This window comes from Haliaeetus albicilla, chromosome 21, assembly GCF_947461875.1.
Source record: "Haliaeetus albicilla chromosome 21, bHalAlb1.1, whole genome shotgun sequence".
Taxonomy (NCBI): Eukaryota; Metazoa; Chordata; class Aves; order Accipitriformes; family Accipitridae; genus Haliaeetus; species Haliaeetus albicilla.
This window is the reverse complement of record NC_091503.1, coordinates 14,290,445-14,308,588: the sequence shown is the minus strand read 5'-3', so window position 1 is coordinate 14,308,588 and position 18,144 is coordinate 14,290,445. Positions and strand designations below refer to the sequence as shown.

Sequence of the window (18,144 nt, the reverse complement as noted above, 5' to 3'; positions counted from 1 at the left end):
TCAACAGATGAATATCTACATAGAAAATCCCGAGTCTCATTTATGAAGACCTGCTCCATACAATCTTGTGGTGGTGGTGTATTTCAGGTATCCAATTACAATGAATGGTATTTTATCCTATTAGTATTGTTATTTCAACCAAGAGAAGCAAAACTTGATGGCAGTGTGGGATCCTTAGGAGTTACCAACTCTGGCCAAACTGTGTTTGGGTCGAAGTCACTGAGAGTTTCACTGTTGATTTTTGTGGGAGTCAGGTTGGGTCACTGCACAGTACTTTTGAAATCCCACCTGTAACTATTTCTGAGTTGAGCGTGTGATTATTTCCTCACAGGGAGGAGTCCATCACCACAGCCTTCCAAAAACACCATAGAAGTGACACACATCGGTCAAAATACCAAATTCCAATAACTTTAACCATCTCCTGTCTGAGAAGCTGTACTAATAAGGCTAATAGGCTGATGGTAAGCACTTGCGAGCACAGTAGTGAAACGTGTGCTGTGCGCTTCGCTGGAAGTTTTAAGTGCTGAAGACCTCCAGGATCAGGCTCTGGATGAGCCATTCAGTACCGTGTGCGGTCTCTCAGAGGCCAGTTTCATGCTTGCTTGCGGTAGTGGGAACTAGCCAGCCATGACAAAAAAAGAACATTGTGGGTCTTAAACTTGTGCTGATGCTACTTCTGCTTTTAAAGTGAACACGATCTGAAAGCCCCTCTGCACTCAGCCTGTGAAAAGCACTCAGCATGTGCCATAGCTTCTAAATCCGTAGAACAACTTGCATCAGTGCGTGCCGGAGGAGCGAACCTTCTGGCCTGTAGTGCGCTCTGGAGTTAACCCATCTCCTACCTTCAGTTTTCTTCCCGTTTTTTCCCATGGTGGTGCAGTTAGTGGCATGGAGTTGCCTAGAGGTGTGGGGGAAAGCATCAACATGTAAATTTACTTTCAGGTCACAGGCCCTCTTTGTACTGGAGTGACTCACTTGAAGTGACACTAGTGTCTGAGATAAACCTCTCAAATGCGTCACACAAGATGCTTATTACTGTAATTAATCTGTCACAGTGTAATTATCATCCTTGGCTTAGCAGCCCATCAATATATGTATTACTGCTACATCGTCTTTCTAAATGAAGGTATTTGTGCAAGCTGTTGTGGATCAGCTTATGGCTGTGGAGCCATCCCGGTTTCCCGCAGCCGGCATCCCTTCCGATGCAAGGCAGGAGGGACTGTCGCTCGGTGATGCCATTGCCTCTGGCAGCAAGCTGCTTTGGTTTGCAAACTGACTTCATTCTTACACCCTCTCCTCTCAGCTGCATTTTTGCCGTGCAGCTCTCGCGCAAACTGCCACGTGCTGTCACTGGCTTGGTGTTGTCCCGATGGTGCCTTCTCCTGCGTCAGTCACTGCCACGTCTCTATCTCCATGCTTAGCACTGTCTGCAGAGCCTTCCCCGCTGACTCTGCCATCCCTGATCCAGAAGGCCATAGATAGAAGCGACTCTCCTCTGGTTGTGGCGTGCTGGGGATGGCCTGTCAAAGCGAGGAAGTCTGGTAAAGCCTGGTGGGGACAGGGCAGGCTCTCCAATCTGTGTGGCTGTGAAGAAGACACTGGCTGAAGGGGTTAAGAAAAACTGGTGGCAAAGAGATGGGGGTGAGGTATCACCACGTCCTTTCTGACATAGTGGTGAAGTTCCTGCGTCTTGCAGAGGATTAGCAGGATGGTGTATCATGGTGCCAGGGGTCAGGACCTCTTCTAAAAGGGATTGCTCTTTGGTGTGAGATGGCAAGTGAAATAAAGCGTGTGTGTAGGGGAAATAAAGAGGGGTTTCTGAGCCAGCAAAGCAAAGGTGGTGTTGGAGAAGACGCTGCTTCAGGTAGCCATCACAGTTGAGCAATGAAAATTCCCCCTGCCATCCCAGCTGGCAAATGAAATGCCTGGTAGATACATGTTGTGTTCCACCTTGTTGGTAAAGGATCTTTTATAGATAAATGTGTGACTTCCCATGTGCGTTGTTGAGTGTGCAGGATTATTACAGGGGTTTGCATTGTTACAAAAAGATAAACTAAAGTGCATTTTATGGTGGACCTTTTGCTGTGAATCCTTATCTTTACAAGTACATCTGAAAAATTCAGAAGTCTGCATCTGAGATAAGTTGAAAGACTTCCAGTGAATTATATAGTTTTTGTGTGTCTGAGTTGCAACCTATATTCTTGGAAGTCCTATTTGAGAAGTTAGCTAAATATGCTTTCAGAAGAGTTCTTTTTCTTAACAGTCATAGGAGCAAAACAAGCTTTGAAAATAAAATGACAGTTAAAATGAGCGTTGACAATGCAAAGCAGTAGCGTATGATTATAGTGTTGTTTTAAATATACCCAGTAACATTTTTAATGCATCAGAAATCGTTATCTAACTTCCCTAACTGATCTTGTAACTTATTATGATAGCTGACTAAGAAAATGAGGCTAACTTTGTGGAAGAAAAGTATGAGTTTTACAGTTGTTTTTCTTGAAGTTTCCCCAAAATAAAAAACAAAACCCATACCACAAACATGTTCCTTCTCTGAAATGCATTTTTTTTGTTTTATCAACTAAGTAAAGAAAAATGATTGCATGGGATCAAAAGAAATTGCTTTTCACAATTTTAGGTTGTAGCATCTGTTTAGAGAAAGGGAAGGGCAGAAGATGCAACTTAGTTTTACTAGAAATGTAAGAAGAATGAGATTTTGAAAAAGAGGTTTACACCTTTTTAGTAAAGATGCTTCTATTTTAAAAAGCTCACTATTGGGCCTTGGGATAAGCATGACTAAGCTATGTGCTGGTGTCTTAGCAGCAAAACAGATGTGAAAACAGCGTTTTAAAATCTGGCTGCATAGGGATGATCTCTGCTTGTCTGAGTAATGGTGTGCCGTCCTCAAGGTCAATAAAACTGCACCACTCTAGAGCAGGACTTGTGTGGTGGTAGATAAATGCATTTAACTTGGATATTTTATTCTCATTCCTTTTTGCTTCTTTACACAGGGAGTGAAGTATCTGTGCATTCCTGCTGCTGACTCACCCTCGCAGAACTTGTAAGTTTTCTTTAAAAATAAATCACAGAACCCCAGAAATCCCACAGTAGCGTGATGCCTGTTTTACAATGAGCTTAAAGATCTGATTCTGATCTCTCACAAGCATTACACAAATGTGGTTTTTAATCCATTAAGAAAACACAGTAACACTTTATTCTAGCCGCTTTGGTTCAGACCCTGCTTTTTGTGTGTAAGGGTTTGTAGGAGGGTCAGTATGTAAACACTCTTCATTTGTGGCCTTAAACTTCAGGAATTCCTTAGTGAGTCTGTTCCTGCTTTAGTCCCAGTTTATTCTAGCCATTGTTTTTGTAAATCTTTTTGCTTAGCTGTTCTTTTTTGTTAGCGCTATCTCTAGCCATTAACAAAAAGAAAATATTTGAAAGAGGTATGAGGCCTGGTGCTTCAAGAGTTGAAATGAAATCCTCACAGTGGGCCTTCAACATACAGTTGGGTGTGCAGACTACCCCTGTAACCGTCTGCTCCGGACTTCTTGAACCTGCCTCAGAAGGCCCTGCTGCTCTTAGTAGTAGGCTGGCACAGCGGGGAGTTTCTGCCCTGCAGTGACTCTTGCCTTGAGGATATATGTAGTGAAACTAGGGTGTCCCAGCCTCGCTCTTTCTCATCTCTGCTAACATTCATGAAACACTGATTGATTTGCCCTTGGTTTTAATGTTTTGAACCATTGAGCATAGCAAGTCTTGATTCCAGAGAGAAATCAAAACAGGTTTTGTAAGGGAACTTGGATGGTGACCAGCTCTTTCTTCTAGAGCTCACTGTTTATGTTGGGGAGAGGTGAGGGGGGTTTCAGCCACATCCTGCTACCAAGTTTTGTAGAGAAACAAGTAGCTGAAAGAGGCCTGGTAGGTACGGAAGGAAATGCAGCACTGCTTTTCTCTCACATCACAGCAATATTCTGGCTCATGCTTTCGGGGGATATTTTTAGAGTATGTGTTTCTCGTACCCTAGAAAGATTCCAGCGTGGCATTTGATGTGTGGTGATTTGCCTTTTCATTCTGCATTTCTGTCCTGATTTTAGGGGAAAGAAAAAAACCCCACTGCCCCCCCGCCCCAATTTCAAGACAGGTCTGTAATGAGAAGGCAGAGCTAGCTGCCTTTGTCATGGGCAACTTTTGTGGCCTTAATACCTGAAATAATAATAAAAAAAAAAATTGAAAAGTAAAAAAAATCCTTTGGGGAACAACAAAAAAATGAGATTAGAGGGAAACATTCATATGTTGTCATATTAATTGTTTGTTGGTATTCTGAGATCTGCAGCATTTCTGAAAAAGTTTTGCAAATCTGCTTCCTTTGTTAATAGAGATCTGGATCAATGGGGAATGGAAATAGAAAGGATGGCATTTGTGTTGAACGTTAATCAATGTACAATTCAGCTCTTCCCTCGCTGTTAAACATCAAGGAGTTATATTGAAAAATCACCTCTGGTGCTTGAGCTGTCTGGCGCAGTACCAAAGCTCTTAAAGCTTCAGTAAGAAGATAGAATATTTGCATGAGTATTGTTTCTGTTACACTGCAGGCATCTAAAATACTTGCTTTGGTATCAGGTGGTTGCAAGCAAACGTCATTACTTCTAATACTGATACGTTTTATCACTTAAAATAAAACTTGATGAGTAACCGATTTTTCTTTTTTGCTTTACACAGACCAGACCTTCAAGTAAAATCAAACCATGATGCTCGCAAACAGCAATGTTGCTTGCTTTGCCCATACAATCATCTGACAGCAAGAGCAAGCTGTCTTTGTTCAGTCTGTGAGGATTTGACACAGTTTTATCTAGGAGCAGTTAACTGTACTGCCTGTGCCCTCTGCCGAGGGAGGGATATTTGGGGAACAGGACAGGGAATTGGTCCCTCTGCAACATCTTTGTGTATCTACCCTCTTCTTGCGAAAGAGGGATTCTGGTGGTGTCAGGGGGGAAACAGCAGCATCCTGTATTGCAGGTCCTTGTGTTTTCTTAGCAATGGTTGACAGGCTCAACTGACCAGATACACACTGCTGTCTTGTCTGTCTCCCCCAACAGCAAGTTTGTCAGAAGCTTTGCTGCTACTTGCAACTGCTGGCAGGTTGATGAGGTCCAGCTGAAAGCCTTTACCCATGGAATTTTGGGACCGTGAGCTCTTAATTCACTTTAGCTCAGTTTTTTGAGGGAAACTTCTGGTTTCTTATGTGTGTAATGCACATTTACTCCTAGTAAGCTTGTTTAGTGGAGCTCCCTTCCTCAGAGGAATGAATTGCCAGGGAAATACAGCAGGGATTCCCCTGTTAACATGTGGGTGTTCACTTAAGTGTCTCAAAAGCTTGCTTCTACTCCCACGTTCTGCCCCTACCAAGCACAAGAATCAAGCAGTTGCTTTTGAGATTCAAGGTGCTTCCTAGGCGTTAAATGAGTGTTTTCCCTGGATTGTCAGAATTTTACCTTGGGCCGTCGACTTCTCCTTCTCCATCATCTCCTATACAACCCGTTGCTAAAAAGTTAGTTCTACAGAAATCAAATGTTCCTTCCTGTCCTGTTCCAGCTAATTGTCTTAGGCTACGTGTTTCTAAGGAACTAGCCTCCAACGGTTAGGCTGTTAGTGGTGATAATACAGAAGCCAGATAACCTATTAAGAAAAGAAATTTAGGTGGATCTTTGTTGCATTTACATTGCCAAAGGAAAGAAACATCAAGATGCTTCTTCCTATCTGATTTGGATGCTTTCTTTTTAACCTCTATAATATTCATAGAAGTCTGACTAGCAATGAATGAATAATCTGGTATCATAACTCTGCCTTCAGCCTAGTTTTGGATTATCCAGCTTGCTAATACATACGTTCAGATAACTTTTACAACATGCTGGTAGGGGCACTGTACTGGTTGTTCTTCCTGTGGTGTTTTCCCACTGTGAAGATGATGCAGTTCAGGACCCAGCTTTAAGCTGGGAGATGTAAAAGCCAGATATCATGTAATAAATTGTCTTGAAGTAACTGTTCAGTCCAACAAATAGGCTGCAAATCAACACATTTGTCAAGCGCTTTCCTGTTACAGATGATAATCAACTGTTTTGCGGTTAATGTAAGACTTGCCATTTTCCTTTGTGTCTGGCACTTGCCACACAGCTAACTGGTCCTCAGTCTTAGTTGTCAGGTAAATACGATTTGTACTATAACTTTGAAAATGAGTTCAGGCAACTGTGTCTGCTGGAGCCAGCAGAGACCCTGATACCATAGGCTTATGGAGGAGTACATTTCTCCTCTTCTCCGACTTGAGGTGAGGAGGGGTCTTTTCCAAACTAAATGATTCTATGAGTCTACAGAGCAGCACTAATTCTAAGCTTGGCTATTTCTCTTCTCTTTCATGAATACCTGTAAACACTTACACTTGACGGTGTTTCAGCAGACTGAGTGTCAGCAATAAGGAAGGGCAAATAAAACTGAGTGAATGGAGTTCACTGCTAGCTATATTTAGTACCTTGCAAAGGTGTTATGCTCATTCACAGATATTTTTCAAACCAAAGCATTGAAGTGTTTAACCAAAACTTGTGTTAGACCATTGAAGTGAATTCACTGGTGCTTGGAGCTGCGCTGTTGGTCATGTTTTCTAGAGAGAAAGGGAAGATGGGAGTATGAGAACATCAGGATGTTCTCAATCCAGCCCTAACCAAGTTCCATCTGACTGAATCCATTGAATTTCAGATAAGTGCTCCTTTGTTGTGCATTAGCAACGCCTTTTGCACACACAGCCCAACATTTCATTTGTCCTCTGAGTTAATTTAGGTGAAGCTGCTTGTGTCCCCTAGGCAGACCTGAGTGCCATGATTTGTTAGAACTCAGTCAGTGAAAATGTTTTGGAGTGGCAGTCTGAGTAGAAATGCATTTGTAAGGCTTCGTCCCTCTTCTTCACTTATCCCACATACTTGATTGGTTTCCTGAGATACATAAAATCCTGAGCTGACATGCCATCCTAAAGCTTGGGATTGCATTGTGCCTTGAGATTTTCTGAATAAGTCACTCGAGTCTTTTCCAGCTGTGTTCTCCCTGTTGTATCCAGTGATGCAAGAAGTGCCTTGGAGATGGAGTCCTGGGCTTTAGGATCCCTCTTTTTGGATATTTCAGCTTAGACATCATTGCCTTTGCAAGTTCCATGGGCACTGTCACTCTATTGCATCACTGTTGTCCTCTTCCAGGTCTTGAGTGTTTATAGTAGCAGCAGCTGCACTGTTGGGCAGGAAGGGAAGCTTCCTTTTATGTGGGTATTCCTGATTTTTGTGTGGCTGCTGGTGCTGGGCTGAGGTTTTTTCTTTTACCCTTGTTTCCCCTCTCAGGGTGAATATTATACCACGTCTTGAATACAGGACGTTGTTTTTCATGGTGTGAATGCAATGTGCTTTCAGCTTCGTCTTTGCCAATAAGCCTGGTACTGACTCGCCCTTAAGAAGCTCTTTCCTCTGTCTGTGTTGTACACGTTGCTGCTGCTTGCAGTTTTAAATTGCAAGAGCACTCAAAGGCCACAGTGAACTTCAGCTCTGTTGAACTAAGAGGTGCTGCTTGCACCTGTGATAAATTGCAGGCAGCCCCAAAGGCTTTGCAGTCTGACAGGCAGAGGCAGGGTGAGCAACTTGGGACTGGGATGCAAAAAGGCGATGCTGCAGATTTACTGAGATGATGACAGCTGCCCACTTACTTTCCTTCAGACTTGCCCCACTTAAAATGAAGAGGCACTTGTAAAGGATAATGAGAGTACAAACCTTAATATTTGTAAACTGAGTCTTTATCTTCTCCGCATTTTCTCCTTCACTGCTTTAAAAAAGGTAGGTTGAAGGCAAGGGTTGACTGACAGCCTGAATAAGGGCAGGCAGAAGGGGTACTGCAGTCTGAGGAGAGGAGATTAGAGGGAGCTTAAGAAGCCGGGGATTGAGTTGAGAATTTTTTTCATAGCAGTGACAAACCAGAGAGATTTCATGTTGCAAAAAAGTAAGTCATAACATTTAGATGTGTCCTAGTACATGGTTTGAAGGAGAAGGTGAAGTCAAAGTTAAGCTTAAGTTTGGGTGGTAGATGCCTCTTTGCGAGAGACAATATACCTCGAGAACTGTTCATGTAGTTGTGCCGAGTTTCATCTGACATCTGAGCATACACAAGGACATACAACATCAAGTTACTAGTTTAAAGAAGAATAAAACACAAACTAAATACAGACTTGACAGTCATCAGAATCAAGTGTTTGTTAATGTTTATCACACTGTGGTGCCTAAGATACCAGTTTCTTCTTCAGGTAGAGTGGAGAATAACTATGCCGGTGAATTTTGTGTTTCATTGGCAGACACTAACTTTTACCTTGTAAGACCTGTATTCAGTTCTAAATTCTAGAAACAGTGTTAAGTGAGCTTTCGGATATATTTCTCTCTTTCTAAGTAGTGATTTTACTAAATAGAGCACTTTATTCCCCTTCTGCTTCTGTTTTCAGGACAAGGCATTTCAGAGAGAGCATCAAATTTATCCATGAGTGCCGGCTTACAGGTGAAGGCTGCCTAGTTCATTGGTATGTATACCACTTGCTAAAAAAACTTCTTAAGGGTTTCCCTAGCTCGATTTGGATGTTCATCATTTTAATGATAAGTTAGTGTTCATCTCCATTTTATAGCAAAATCTTCTTGGACTGAAATGCTCCCATTATTTGAAGAGCCCCAGAAGATTTGCAAATGCTATTAAAACGTCGTGCTAGGACTTCTGAGTCACTGGGGTGGGCAGCTGCCTGGAGATAAAAGGAGCCCAAGAAATTCTTCTTGACCTTCTCTTCTGATCAAACCTTTTTGTAGGACTTTTTGGTTTTTTGATTTGACTGGAGATGCATTATTTATTTCCCATTATTTTAATCACTGTATTTCTAAATGTGATTTCAGTAATCCTTATAATTTGATTAGTTTCTATAACAACTATTTTGGTGACTTCAGAGTTGTTAAAAAAATTTTCCACTGAACAGAAATTTATTTTTTTCTCTTTTTTTCTTTAAACTGCTGAAGCATTCAAATGTTGCATTTGTTAATAGCAAGTCCCTGATTGGAGAGATGCTCCTGGGGCTGTAGAGAATAGAAAAGGAAATCCCACCCTGGGTTTTTTCTTGCTCTCTGCTATTGGTTGTAGTCTTTGTGCTGTGTGTCCAAGTGACATATCTGAGTCTATATCTGGAATCAGAGTCATCTCGTCATTTGAACACTGGACTTGTACACCGGCCCTGAGCATAAATGCTGAGTTTGCTACTGACTCATGATAGAGCTGTGCACGAGTCATTTTGTCAGTCTCCATGTATGTAAAAGAGGGATAATTAGTCTGAATTCTGATGGAGTTTTAAAAAACATATATTTAAATTTGTGAAGCATTTCAAAAGCATAAAATGTTCATGAAATGCCAAGTGAAGGAGTCTGGTACAAATGTAACTCAAACACATTCTTTATACTCGCAATAGTAATAGTTGGGAGTTTTTTGTCGAGTGCTGCCAAACCAATAATAGTGAATGATTCTTACTTTATCCCAGCTTTTCATGTAAGGAAACTGGAGTCCTGACAGTGGAAGTTGCACCGTGCATGGATAGCAGAAAGAGGAAAAGAACTCAAGCAACCAGACATACACACTTTAACAGTTCAGTTAAAGTTCATTTCAGCCCCATGAAACTGAAGCCTTTATTTGTGGTGGAGAGGGGACGGTCTTATTTCACTGCTCTGATTTATATAAGCAGAAGAAAGTGGGTGACTTATTTCTGGCTTATTAAAACCTAAATCTAACTTGGAACACGTGCACTGTCCCCTGCTTTTGTGAAGATCTAATATTTCTTTCTTTCCAGTCTCGCATGAATTACTACTCAGAACCCACTTTCTTGTTCTTGTCGTAGGTTTATTCTGATACATCTGAAAAAGCAGCACCAAAACCTTTAACTCAAATATTGTAATATTTCTTCCTCATGGCAAGCAACACAGCAGTCTGCTGTGATGTTGGGAAATGATGCTTTTAACTGTACAGCACTACTTAATTTATGGCATCTCCTTTTTCATGCAGCCTTGCAGGTGTCTCCAGGAGTGTAACATTGGTGGTTGCCTACATCATGACCATCACAGACTTTGGTTGGGAAGATGCACTGTCTGTTGTCCGTGCAGCAAGATCCTGTGCCAATCCTAACATGGGCTTCCAGAGGCAGCTACAGGACTTTGAAAAACATGATGTTGATCAGGTAAATAACTACAAAGAAATGAGCTGTGAAACACAACCCCAAGTCAGATCATGGGCTACTTCTCATTGTTTTGTGGCCTTGGTGGTTTATCTGATTCCCTGTTTTTGCTTTGAGGGAGTGGCTTCTTGGCCAAGCCTGCTCCACTGGGGGAGGTGTGGATAGAACTGAAGGTATCAGGGAATGCTGCATGGGAGAAGAAATGAAGCACAACATCTGAACACCTCCTGCCCAGCTGTGCTCTCAATCCAGTGATTGCTTCCTGTGTGCTAAGACACAATACAAGACTGACACCTTTAGAGGGGTAAAAACTAAAGAGTAAGTTGGTCAGAACGCAGCAGAAAGACCAACCTGTTAAGTACCAGATGCATAAAAACAGTGGGTTTCCCCCAACACATTCATTTGGAATAGTAAGCAGGAAAGAAATCACAAGCAGAAATCTTTGCTATCCAGGAGTTAAACTAGGTTCTCACTATGACTTACGTGTCATGTTCCCCTCGCCTTCTGTGGCTGAGACTTAATACATTTTCTGATGTGTAGAACAGTCTCAAATCTGACCCTTTTTTTCTTCTTAGCCTTTGAAGGCTTTGTAGAACTAGGAGAACTGAGGGAATAGTAAGACTGCAGAGTGGTTTTCATAAAACAAAAAAATCAGTTTCTTACCCCTAAAAAGAACCGTCCCACGCAAAAGATCTGCTCCCCGTGGGTGATTGGTGACTTCCACTTATGTTAACAACCTACTCTGGCCATCCCCTCCGTTTTCCATTGCTCAGCATGCTCTGGGCTTTTGTGCCTGTTGTTGATTTTTTAATAAGCATAACAGAGGCAAACCAAAATCAGAAAGCAAAATACATGAGGCAAAGGATGTTGGGGGTTTTTGTTTTTTTTTTTTTTTTTTATTCCATCCCTGTCATTCTGCTGCAGAAAGCTCAGAGTTTAGAAATTACCATTTGTTTTGCATGATGCAGTTTGCAACTGTAAATATTTGCGTTTTTTTAATATTTAACTGAATGTTTCCTGGATCGTTTGGAACTGGCGTAAATGGTAGAGTAACTGATTTTTAAGAGACAAAAGTCAGAGGGGGACTTTCCAGACTTGTCTCCTTCCTCCCTTACAGTCATTTCTACTCTAATTGGTCTGGGCTAACAGCAATGACAATTAAGGCTATATGCAAATAGCCTGATAAAGACAGTAACGTCTCTCTTTTTTCATCCACCATGGATGGCACATTCTGCCTTTTTTACTGAGGGGGAGGCAGTAGGTTGCAAAAAGAAATATCCACCTGTAGTCACTGGCTGGGCTGTAGTTTCCTACTGTCTCTTTAACAGCAACCACATCCTTAGCAGGTGTCTGTTTACACACCTGATTTCAGTGGAATAATGCCATCTGCCAAGGGTGTGAACTTTTTTCTGATTTCAGTGGGATGGGTGTTTTGCTGTGCCACTATAGGGTGGTATCCTGTGGGGTTTCTGGAATGGGGTCCTTTAGATCTTGGCCTTACAGGAAGGCGTTTAGCCACTAAGGTCACAACATGGTTTGCACCAATTTCAAACTTCCACATGGTAGCCTGAGGCTTCAGATTTGACTCAGAACCTTATGATCTTTTAGGAATGGGAGGGAGTAACTATGTTGAGGTCTTGTCTCCCAATGTCCTAGTCAATGATCTTTATGGATAAAGCTGTCCATGAGCCCCAAAGAGAACAAAGCTATGAAAGTTAAGGCTTGAAAAATGAATATTATCCCCACTGGGACAGAACGGTTGGGGTCTGTGTCTACTTGCTGCTTCTGCAGAGAAAAGCAACAAGATTGTCAGGAATGACTAGGTGGACTCAAATTCTTCAACTGGAAAAGGAATGACAGAGAAGGATGTGATAAAGGTCTATAAAGTTGAGTGGAATAGAGAAAGTGAACAGGTGTGATTTCCACTCTTCCCTGTAATGTGACATGGAGCTATCAATTGGCAGGTCCCAATCAAGGAAAAGGCGGGATTTTTATACAATATGTACTTACAGAGCCTGTTGGCATCCAGATACCTTGTGGTAAAGATTTGTGGATTCAAAAAGTGATCTCATGGCAGAAAAATTAATTTGTTGGTATCAAAGGCAAAGATACTGCCTCAGCCTCTGAAAGTACTTGAGCTGAAAATTGCTGGAAGCTAAGGAAATGACCAGGGAAAAGGTCCCAGCATTATTGCCCTGACATTGCCTGATTCTTTCCTTGGCATTTACATCTGGCTACTCTCATACCAGGATAAAGAGCTGGACTGACCTTCAACTGAACCTGATACATTTGTTACCATGTACCATATTCAGTCATTCATGTCAGTAACATAGGGTCCTATTGTATAGCTTTTAAAGCTCCTGGACTTTTTCTTCCTAGAAGATACGTTTCTTGATATCTACAGTACATTTTTTACTACTGGTGTTTGTGGGCTTAGGATAAAAAACCCATATGAGTGGTTCACTTTCTGATCTTCAACCTTCTTGCAGCCTGTTGTGACTTGGGCAAGTTGGCTGATCATATTAGCTTCCATGCTAATTCATCTTGTTTGTATATGCAACAGAAGGAGTGTGCTTTTAAGTCCAGGATGTCCTTGCCCAGTGGGTGTTCCTTACTCTGTATTACTCCAGTCAGCCAAGCTGTTATGCTAGTGTGTCATTTTAGGGGATGTAAGGGATCTTGGTGATTTCAAATGGGTGTTCCTGTGCCTGTGTATTCTGTGCTGCTGTTGAAGGACATGCAATATTTGGAGCACTGCTTGTGTTCTTACAGGCTCTTGAAACTTTGTAGGACAGGAAGGAGCATTACTTCTGCACCAGTCTCATGTTACTGTTTCATCATATTGTGTATGTATGTTCAATTTTTGCAGTTCAGGCAGTGGCTGAAAGAAGAATATGGGGAAAACTCTTCTCAGGATCTGCAAGAAGCCAAAAATCTTCTGAGCAAATATAAAGAGCAGGCTGAGTTGCAGCAGAGTACTGGAGGAAGACAGTGGAATAACAACTTCTCATCTGTGCCATCTCTCTCGTACAGCAACTACACAACAGAGACCTAATCATAGGAGGCTGATTTTTTTTTCTTTCTACCTTTGAAAAACATCTTGCCATAATTTCCATCCCATCTTCAAGACTCTCAGCAGTAATCATGCAAAGAGTTGATTTGTAGAAAGCTTCTTGATGAAAATACTACATTATGTGTGTGTGTATGAGTGTGTTTCACACAGTTTTATAATTTGGGCAGGATCAAGCACTCTGTATGCCCAGAGACATGATCCAGTTACTGTGGCTGAGCCAGTTTGTCAGCCAGCCACAGCTATTATCCCCTTATGCCCACGTTGCCTGGCATTTGCTGTGAGGTTAGCTCAACTCCTTTTGTTGTAGGCTAGCAAAGGGCTCTGAGATGAAGTCTCATGATTCAAACTGTGGCAGTTTGACATCTCTGCACCATTAATGTGGCAAAGATGTTATTGCACCTGAAGAAGGGAACTCAGGTCTGTGTCTCTGCTGCTCCTGTTCACAGTCCATTGGCAAGTAGTGCTGTGGAGGTGGGCTCAAACTGGAATGCTAGGCTGCAAACCGGAGCAGGTGAGATATGGGTACATGTACCTTTCTACCAACAGTAGCATCTAGAGAGAAGTGGGACAGACAGCTCTGAGTAATAACATCTTCAACTGCCACAGTTGTACTTGCTTCAGTGCACGTGAGACAGAGCTGTCGGTAGAACTGCCACAGACCAAGAGCACCGAGACTGTTACCACAGCTCAGCTGATGTGCAGTGATTTAAGCCGTGGTCCCTTGATCGTGCATCTGGTCTCCCAGCATAAGCTTCTCTGGAGAATAGTTTATCAGGTCTCCAGTGCTGCTGAACTTCATTCCCCATGGAACACGTGCCTCTTCAACACACGCCCCTGCGCACATGATAACGTGTCTCCAAAGAGTGGGCTCGGTGTGAGTGCGAGCACCTGTTTCTTTGCTTGTGCTGTGGTTTGCTCTTTGACTTCAGCTACCTCAAAAATGCTGTTCTTGTCATGGTGGTTGTAAATGCAACCTTGAAAATTGCCTTGTGTAATCTTAATCTGACACTGAGTGAAGTAAGTGGGTGTGTGTGTGTGTGAGAGTGTGCGTGTGCATGTGTATTTCACAAATGTCTGTATTTGAGAATTTTATTGTTTCCTTTTAAAATTGCCCATATTTCTCACTGGTTTAAAAATTGAGTTGTTTGAATTCAACTTTCTGCCATTTTAAAACCACTATATGTTTTGCTGTGATCAGATTTGTAGGAATGCATTTGTAAAATACATTTTAAACTAGGTTAAAACTAGGGGCTATACTCCGCTCTTGGTAACATTGTTTGTTTCTGGAATGGAGCCATTGCCTGACTCAAGTGTATTCTAAGAGTGTAACTTCAAATATGCCACCAGGGATGCTGGGCAGTGTACTGATTTCTGATGGTGTAATGGGGGGTAGCAGTGATGCCAAGATCATGATTTCTTGTCTTTGACTCAGAGGATGGAAGGGCCTGTTTTTCTTGAAGATTCCAGAAAATAAAAAATACCTCCCAAGCAGCCAGGATAGAAAAACAAAACCAAACCCCTTGTTTGCTTAAGTGTTCTGTATATCATGCTAAAAGCTGAGCACTGAGCGAGAAGCAGTCAGCATACTAAATAGACTGTTGTCTCTTTCAATTTCTTTGGTACTCTGACCTCAGTGAATTCTTTGGATGGGAGCAAGGCTTCTAAGGTCAAGTAAGCTCTGGCTGTTAAATATATGTTGTTAAGTATCTTCAAAAAATATATGTTATGGCTTGTGAAATATGGGTCTTGCATATGAATAATTGCAAAAAAGGAAAAAAGGGAATGGGGTGGAACTGGCCTGACCGTTTCATCTGAGTCCAAGCCTGCGTCAGGGTTCTCATTGCACTAAGTGCTTTAAGTGTACTGAACATAGCAAGAGCAGGATAATCATGTCCATGTTGTGGTAAGGGGTGCTGTTGGATTTGGGAAAGGTGCTGCAGTTGACTGTTTTCAAGCTTGTAGCTAAATGACCCACTACCTATTTGGTATATCCAGCAACTGCTCTGTGTTTGCCTGGTAAGAGAAGTATTTAGCTCTTCTTGAAGATGTTGATCTGCAAATAATTAGCTGTTTAGGAATTCCAGCATGACAGTGCCCATGTTGGCAGTCTCCCCTGTGCTGTGAGGGTGGATGTGGTAATGGAAGATGCTTTCCTCCGTAACAGGGTCTGATACGTGTTCAGGATGCTGGTCCATTTGTTCAACCCGCTCCTCACAATAGGATATGTAGTGCAACTTCAGCCTGTCCCCAAAGGGCAGCTTTGTCAGAAGCATTCTGCTTGCACTCTTGCAGGTATCCAGTTAGTCCATCCTGTAGCTGACTGCCAACGCTATGTATCCCATAACATTTTTGGCACTCTCGTCCTTGCGGTAGTAACCCTGTGAGTGCTGGGAACTTGGCAATTCTTTTTCTGTTCTGACAAATACAAGGCAGAATGGGAGACATCTGTTAATGTTTGTGTGTCCAAGATTATTCTATACTGGATTTTTTTAATAGTTTGGTTATCCCCAAAGAGTCAGTCCCACAAATAGGATATTTTTTTTTTTTTTAGAACTGAGTTTGGCTTTAGGGCCATATAGCCACATCAATGTGCATTATGCTGCAGCTTGAAAGCAGATACAGGGTAAAGCAGGAAGACAGGGGGAGTGCCATATTGTCAGCCAGTGTAAGTACTACTTTCTTTTTAAAAGACAGAAGAGGTATTTTCTGTAGTCTCTTGCTTCTACATCTTGTTTAGTGGTCTGTATGTACTGCATACTGTGTTTAAGAGTGGCAAAAGAACAACTGTAGTCTAAGAAAACTTGAATCTGGTTTGTCCACGTAGAGAGCAGAATGATAGTTTACTCCTTTATTACCACAAGGTGCAGAAGAGAGGGTAGCTACGGTTCTCACCTTTGGCCTTTTAGAAAGGGAGAGGAGCTAACGTGGGCTGAGAACGTGACATGATTTGTCTTCCAACCAGCCTTTCAGTGGCAGTTTGTAGGATTGTCCAGCTATCTGGAACATGACTAGACCCCAGTCCGCCTCTTAGTAGTTGGCCTTTATAGTGTAGGTGATGCATTCAGTTATTTTGTTTCTGTACTTCAAAACACCGTCCTCATTTTGATGTTCACTAGAAAATGTATAAAGTTTATAACACCTTATTGGATATCCAGATTTGAAATGTATAATCAATTTTGGGGGGCTAAACTTGATATCCATGTGTGATTATAAGCAAATGTTTAGTGTTATACAATGTAGGTAATGGGTAAATGCATTAGTATTTATTACTCTGATTTTTAACCTGGAAAGAGTTGCTTCCTTACATTTTGTGGTTGAGTGGGAAGATATGGCAAATCATATCTCTGTTTTTTAAAAAGGACAGTAATAACATTGGTTGCTATAATGGCCACTGCCTGTAAAGAAGTCAGTGAAAAATTATAGTAATTAGTTCAGCTAGTTTAAAAACTCTAAACCTGGTAAGCTTCTTGATTCTCTGTCTTCCTCTTCCTGGGCATCTTAGTGAAGCCTTGATTGCTTTTTCCAAATGTTTGTATTTAATACGTTCTACAATTTTTTTATAAATAAAAGTAAATGTTAACACCTGATCTGCTTGTGTATTTCTTGAAATCAATAATAGTGTCCAGAAGGCTTCTATTCACCATTTGTATCCCTGCGGGTACAGTAAGAGTACAAGACTAACTCATTTTGGTATTTAGATTACTTTTTTCTCCTGCACACAGACTTCTTGAGACTTCCCTTCTCTTCACAAAGTTCTTCCAGGTGAGTTCAAGAATCTGCAGCACAAGCATCTTTTGATAGTAGTCCCACAAGAGGATGTTGCATGTTGCTTGCTCTTACTGTTGCTGGCCCATCATTGCAACAGGGTACATGGTGAATCCAAATTTTTTATTCTTTTGAAATACCTTCTTTTCCATAGCACGCTGGTTTAGGGCTTAATTAGCTGGTTTACAGACTGCCAAGACTCAAGGCTCTCAGTAGTGGTTTGTCAGGGGAAGCTGATGTAAGTGGCAGATGATGATTCTCAGGGAAGAAAAAATTTAAAAACTTAACAGTGTAAGGGGGGGGAAAAGCCCCATTTAAATTCCCACAGCTAACAAACTGAATTTCTGGTTTGACACTGCCCCTGCTAAGAGGGTAATTCTGGCATTTGAACAATCAGAGAAAACCCCCAAAACAAAAACCCCACCAACCTGAAAGTATAATCAGTCATGCCTAAGTAGCCAGATGTCATGGCCACTCTAGTTGTTGCTGAAGGCTGAACTGTCCTTGCAGTGGGACCCCCTCACCATGAAGGCAAAGTTAGATGCTCAGACACTGGGGTTTGGGTCTTTTCTTTTTGGACTCTCCTCCCTCTCCCAGCACTTGTTAGTTTATAGACTGCTGGGAATGTGTGGATGTTTCCTAAGGGATCTCAGGGATTCAACTAATTAATAATACCCTCCACTAGAATAAAGTTAATGTGTCTGTAGATAGTTTTGAATGTGTTAGATGCACCTCGTTCATAGAATATTTCAGTTCATCTGCAGTGTAAGTGGGATGGCACTGATTGTATTAATGTGTCTTTCAGTCCTCTTCCTATCTTTCTATGAAAAGACTTTAAATTCAATGCAGACTGCTTTGTGAAGCATGAATTATAGTGTAATTACTTCCTTTATCCTAGCTGTTATCCATAGCAATGCCTTAGATATATGTGCTACAGCATTGATGAGATGGAAAACATGTTTAAAATGTAATCCCTTGTGAACTAGGGAAAGTCTCTTAAGTTTTAGAGGAGGCTTCCCCCTACTCCCAAAGG

The 18,144-nt window shown here is 41.7% G+C and overlaps 1 protein-coding gene across 1 annotated transcript in view; it reads left to right on the top strand.

Moving 5' to 3' along the window:
- Positions 1 to 16,933, top strand: part of DUSP22 (dual specificity phosphatase 22) — a 45,075-nt gene extending 28,142 nt beyond the window's left edge. The window contains exons 4-7 of the mRNA XM_069808984.1: positions 3,009 to 3,058; positions 8,519 to 8,593; positions 10,105 to 10,276; positions 13,143 to 16,933. Of these exons, the coding sequence (XP_069665085.1) occupies positions 3,009 to 3,058; positions 8,519 to 8,593; positions 10,105 to 10,276; positions 13,143 to 13,328 (483 nt within the window). The 3' untranslated portion in view covers positions 13,329 to 16,933. The remainder of the gene's footprint in view (positions 1 to 3,008; positions 3,059 to 8,518; positions 8,594 to 10,104; positions 10,277 to 13,142) is intronic.
- The last annotated feature ends 1,211 nt before the right edge of the window (positions 16,934 to 18,144 follow it).